Below are 502 nucleotides of genomic sequence, written 5' to 3'. Positions count from 1 at the left end.
ATATATATATATATATATATATATATATATATATATATATATATACACACACATTAGGAGAAAAATACTAGAAAATTTATTTGGCAAATTTTGTGTAAAATATGCATTATCACTAATATTATTATTTGAAAAAGCGATCTTCCAATTGTTTCGAGCAGTGTAATTTTTATTGGACGGCACATACATATACTACACTACAGCAAAGTAAATCGCATTAATTCGATAAGCATACACTACATCGAAAGACTTTTTGTCTTTCTAATATCAATATGTTTCTTGTTTTGACTCACCAAACCGCCGAACAGGGTAGCCACATTCTGCTTTCGTTTCTGGAACAAAATAATGCCATTTTGCTGATTAGATTTGTGCATTGATGATGATTTGAGTGAAGAAGTTTGAAAGATTAAAAAAAATATATAAACGTGATATTTTTCACGCTGGAAGAATTTTTCGGAATGCATTCACACTTGAAATATTCCACTTTCCTTTTTCTCGAAGTTGC

At 29.1% G+C, this 502-nt stretch overlaps 1 protein-coding gene across 2 annotated transcripts in view; it reads right to left on the bottom strand.

Annotated features, from left to right (window-relative positions):
* Nucleotides 1–271: 271 nt before the first annotated feature.
* Nucleotides 272–502, bottom strand: part of LOC116849628 — an 11,066-nt gene continuing 10,835 nt past the window's right edge. For both annotated transcript variants that reach the window (XR_004379183.1, XM_032826966.1), the window contains exon 3: nucleotides 272–329. Coding sequence is in view for 1 of the 2 variants with exons in the window: in XM_032826966.1 (XP_032682857.1) it covers nucleotides 287–329 (43 nt within the window). In the remaining variant the exon portion in view is untranslated. The remainder of the gene's footprint in view (nucleotides 330–502) is intronic.

Source organism: Odontomachus brunneus, unplaced genomic scaffold (assembly GCF_010583005.1).
Source record: "Odontomachus brunneus isolate Ranch 3 - 2012 unplaced genomic scaffold, Obru_v1 Obru_scaffold_121, whole genome shotgun sequence".
Taxonomy (NCBI): Eukaryota; Metazoa; Arthropoda; class Insecta; order Hymenoptera; family Formicidae; genus Odontomachus; species Odontomachus brunneus.
This window is presented reverse-complemented; position numbering and strand designations above follow the sequence as displayed.